At 51.5% G+C, this 4,462-nt stretch overlaps 1 protein-coding gene across 1 annotated transcript; it reads left to right on the top strand.

Annotated features, from left to right (window-relative positions):
- Positions 1-1,997: 1,997 nt before the first annotated feature.
- On the top strand, positions 1,998-3,648 carry LOC101142669 (centromere protein V-like protein 1). Its single transcript, XM_004064171.5, has one exon. It carries the CDS (start codon positions 2,053-2,055, stop codon positions 2,869-2,871), a length of 819 nt encoding a protein of 272 aa, XP_004064219.1. The 5' UTR covers positions 1,998-2,052; the 3' UTR covers positions 2,872-3,648.
- The last annotated feature ends 814 nt before the right edge of the window (positions 3,649-4,462 follow it).

Here is a 4,462-nt window from a genome sequence, read left to right on the forward strand (position 1 = left end):
TCAATAAGATTGACGGCCGCGCATGGTGGCTTACACCTGTAATCCCAGCACTTTGGGAGGCCGAGGCGGGCAGATCACCGCGGGCCAACGTGGGGAAACCCCGTCTCTACTAAAAATACAAAAATCAGCTTGGCGTGGTGGTGGGCGCCTGTAATCCCAGCTACTTGGGAGGCTGAGGCAGGAGAATCGTTTGAACCCGGGAGGCAGAGGTTGCAGTGAACGGAGATTGCGCCATTGCACTCCAACCTAGGTGACAGAGCGAGACTCTTCCTCAAGAAACAAAACAAACAAACAGAAAATAGGATTGACTATGCCTGAGCGAGAGAGAGAGATCGTGGACTGATTAAAAGCTGAATGGATCCTCAGCGAAGTTAGGACAATAACAAAGTTCCAATATCCCTACGACTGGAGTACCAAAAGTAGAGAGTGGACTGAAAGAGGAGTATAAGAAAAGAAGGCTGAAAATATCCAAATTTTAGTGAAAACCATAAACCCATAGATTCTGGAAAACGAGCAAACTTCAGATAAGACAACCACAAAGCAATTCACACCAACACACACATCATAGTCAGTTTTTGAAGCTGATAAAATCACTGAAAGCAGCAAGACCGAAGTGATTCATTGATTATAGGAGAACACCAGTTTTAATGAGGGCAAATGTCTCCTCTGACCAGTGGCGGTCATCAGGAAGTGTCCCGAAAAGTTTCGGATGTTGAACAAAAGTCCTGTCAGCTGTGAATTTTGTATCCAGTGATACCATCCTTCATGGACGAAGGGGAAATCAAGACATTCTCAGGTAAAGGAAAGCATTTTGTCACGAGCAGACCCACGGTGAAAGAATGGCTAGAGTAGGTGCTTGAAACAAAAGAGGAAAGAATAAAAGATGGCCTCTGGAAGTATCTATCAGAAAGGAGTCAAGACCAGTAGAAAAAACACCCTTAGGGGACAAACACTAAGCCACCGTTTTCCTTGTGAATTGTGGAAGTCATGTTTGACGATTAAAGCAAAAACTATGAAACCATCCGATACTCCAGACAACGTTGTCTATAAGCAGGAAGGCAGAGGGGCTAAAAGGGTCTGATGCTTCTACACTGCAATGGAAGTGATGAGAACTGGATACCAGGAGCCTGTGGTAAGTCACATATGCACACTGAAAATCCCAGAGCAACCACTGAGACAATTTTACAAAGCCAAACACTCGAAAACACTTTCGGAAATCAGGATAAATCCTGCAAGGTGTACACGTAAGCCACAGAAGGGCAAAAAAAGGAGGTCTCGGTTAGCCGAGACACGGAGGAAACAAAAGAAAACAAACAATAAATCTGTGGACCTAAACACTAGCCCAGAGATCATGGAAATGAACTAGAAACATGTATGAAAAGGTAGATACTGGCAGAGTCAGTGAGAAACACGGTCTGATTATCCCACGTTTATATGAAACTCAGTTCCACTTCGGTCGCCCTGGGTAAACGAAAAGGATACAACGGGTGGGAAAAGTCACATCAGGTAAACATTAATTAAAACAGCAGAAGTAGGTATGTCAACATTAGGTAAAGAGGACTTCAGCGCAACGAAAATTACAAGAAAAATAAAACGCTACAGCCGAATAAAAGAATCAAGCCCCCGAGAAGACTTTAGAAGAGTCTTTCCGTGCCCCTCCCACACGCCCCTCCAATTACAGTGTGTGGGCGTTCCTCTCTGTTCCCAGAGCCCCTGGTTCTTATTTCTGTCAGAGCAAAGTATCCCAAGGTGTTGGGGACTGTATTTGCATACACCTGATCCTAAATGAATGTGAGTGCTTTGGAAAGCCTGATGCATCTCCACATCCCAGCGCCCAGGTGAGGGTATCTGGTGCCCGGCAGGTGTTTGCTGAACGCCTCATGACTGCCTTTCAGGCCAGCGAAGGCTGTTGTGATAGGGTCAAGGGAAGGGTCTCTTTACATCGCATTCAACAAGGGGCCAATCCTACTGGCGCAGGCAAGGAGGCTGCTCAGCGACTGACGGGGAAATGAGGGTGGGGTGTGGGCACGCGCTCCGGAGGCTGCAGGCGCCATGGGCAGAGTGAGGAACCGCACCACTGCTCAGCGGCGGAGGCGAAAGCGGCCCGGGGATCCTCCCGCCGCCTGCGCGGCCATCGCGGTCACGGGCGCCAGCCGCGCGCAGTACCCCCGGGTCCAAGTCGGGGTCGGGAGCCACGCGGCGGCCAAGAGGTGGCTGGGTAGGTGGCGACGGAAGCGCCGCTGGCGGCGGGTCCGGAAGGCGGGCCCCAGAGACCTGCTGCCCTCCGCGCCAACCCCGGACCCGCCGGGGCCCGCCCCGTCCCCCAAGGATCTGGACCTGGGCGCACAGCGGGAGCGCTGGGAGACGTTCAGGAAGCTGCGGGGCCTCAGCTGCGAGGGCGCCGCCAAGGTCCTGCTGGACACCTTCGAGTACCCGGGCCTCGTGCATCACACCGGGGGCTGCCACTGCGGCGCGGTCCGCTTTGCGGTCTGGGCCCCTGCAGATCTGCGCGTCGTGGATTGCAGCTGCAGGCTGTGCAGGAAGAAGCAGCACCGCCACTTCCTCGTCCCGGCCTCGCGCTTCACGCTGCTCCAGGGCGCAGAAAGCATCGTCACCTATCGGTCCAACACGCACCCGGCGCTGCACAGCTTCTGCAGCAGGTGCGGGGTGCAGAGTTTCCACGCAGCTGTCTCTGACCCCCGCGTGTACGGCGTCGCCCCGCACTGCCTGGACGAGGGCACCGTGCGCAGCGTGGTCATCGAGGAGGTCGGCGGTGGCGACCCGGGGGAGGAGGCCGCCGAGGAGCACAAGGCCATCCACAAGACGTCCTCCCAGTCAGCCCCTGCCTGTCCCCGCGAACAGGAGCAGTGACTGGGGCCGCAAGCCCGCCTGAAACCGGCCCGGGCGGCCCTGCGGGGAGCGTCCGAGTACCTGCACAGATCCCATGCTGTGAAAGAGGTGTTTCTGGCCTGGTCAAACCGTGGATTCCCTTCCAGTATTTGCCCTTCTCCTCCGCTAGTTTTCGGTGAACTCGCTTACGATCCAAATCTTGAACACACCTTTGTCTGCGTAGTACAACGTTAATCTTGCAATTCGATAAGGAAGAAGAGTGTCTCTGATTTTTCAAACCATCCATTGTATCTCTCGCTTTTACTGTTCTGCCTACGGTTGTCACAAACCACCTGCAGATGATTCCTGTGTACTGTACGTTCCTGGTGCTATTGTGAACAGGCTTGTTGTTTTCAGCGCTTTGCGTCTGGTGTGTAGGACGGCAACACACAACCAGTTTGTAAACACGTGCTAGGACGTCTTCCATTGATTATGGTGTGCGTGCGCTCCCGCACCTGTGAGTTTTAGGTAGACGTTCATATTTTCACTGCTTAGATTCGAGTTATGCCATTTACTGGTTTTTTAATGATATATTTCAAGATTTGGTCGTGTTACATACCTCATTACTCTTTATTTCCTGTAACAGCGAAAGCTGTTACTATTTCGCTTGCTGTTTGGAAAGTGTCTCTGGGTAAGGAGATGGGGATACAGGAATGAGAAAGACATCTGTGCACACAGGAATGAGAAAGACATCTGCGCACTGTCTGCCCTCTTTAATCTTTTGAAATACCTGCCTTGTACATGTGTTAAGTATATAGAAATCAGTAAATACCTTCTAGGAAACTGTGTGTGTTGGTGTGTCTATAAAGTCCGGCTTGGCTATGGCAAGGCTTGGTTTTTGAAGGTACTTGGTCTCAGATTATTTCAGAAGGTGGTGGTGACTCTGGCTTTTGTAGTAGAGAAAGCTTCCCCAGGGTCCCCTACCTTTTGATGAGAGGAATTAGCAGAGGGTTTACACATTTGGCCTCTGGGGACACACTACCTGTGTTTGAATCCTGGACCTGCCGCCTGCTCGCTGTATAACCGGTATCGAGTAGATTAAACCCGATTCCTCAACTTGCTCTTTCCTCAAGAATGTTAACAGCTAACAGAGTGTTTGTTCTCGGGGTAAACACAGTGCCTTGCCTTGACTACCTGATCCATGAATGCTTGTTTTCTCAATTTCAGGCCCCCAAAACTCCTCCTATCAAGGCACCCAGACAATATGAAACTGCACTGTTTAGGGGCGTCCATACACATGGGAAAACCATGAAGAACTGGCAGTGAAATAACTTAAGCCAGCATCAGATTAGGGTTTAACTCTATGGAGGAGGAATGGCTTTGAGTGGGGGTGGGGGGAGGGGAGGGTGTCCTGCATCCCTGTTCCTCTTGCTGTGTAACAAACGGCCCCACAGTGAGTCCATACAATGACGAGCGTTGTATCATATGCATGGAATTTCAGAGGCAGGAATTCAGAAAGGGCACAGTGGATATGGCTTGCTTCACATGAGTCTGGGACCTCAGCTGCAGAAACCTGACTGGCTGGGGACTGGAACCATCTGAAGGCTCATTCACTGACATCCCTGGTGCCTGC

The sequence above is a fragment of the Gorilla gorilla genome, chromosome X (assembly GCF_029281585.2).
Source record: "Gorilla gorilla gorilla isolate KB3781 chromosome X, NHGRI_mGorGor1-v2.1_pri, whole genome shotgun sequence".
Lineage (NCBI taxonomy): Eukaryota > Metazoa > Chordata > Mammalia > Primates > Hominidae > Gorilla > Gorilla gorilla.

Bases quoted from the DNA above. Each gene is read 5' to 3' on its own strand.
- LOC101142669 (XM_004064171.5), top strand. From the start codon at position 2,053: ATGGGCAGAGTGAGGAACCGCACCACTGCTCAGCGGCGGAGGCGAAAG.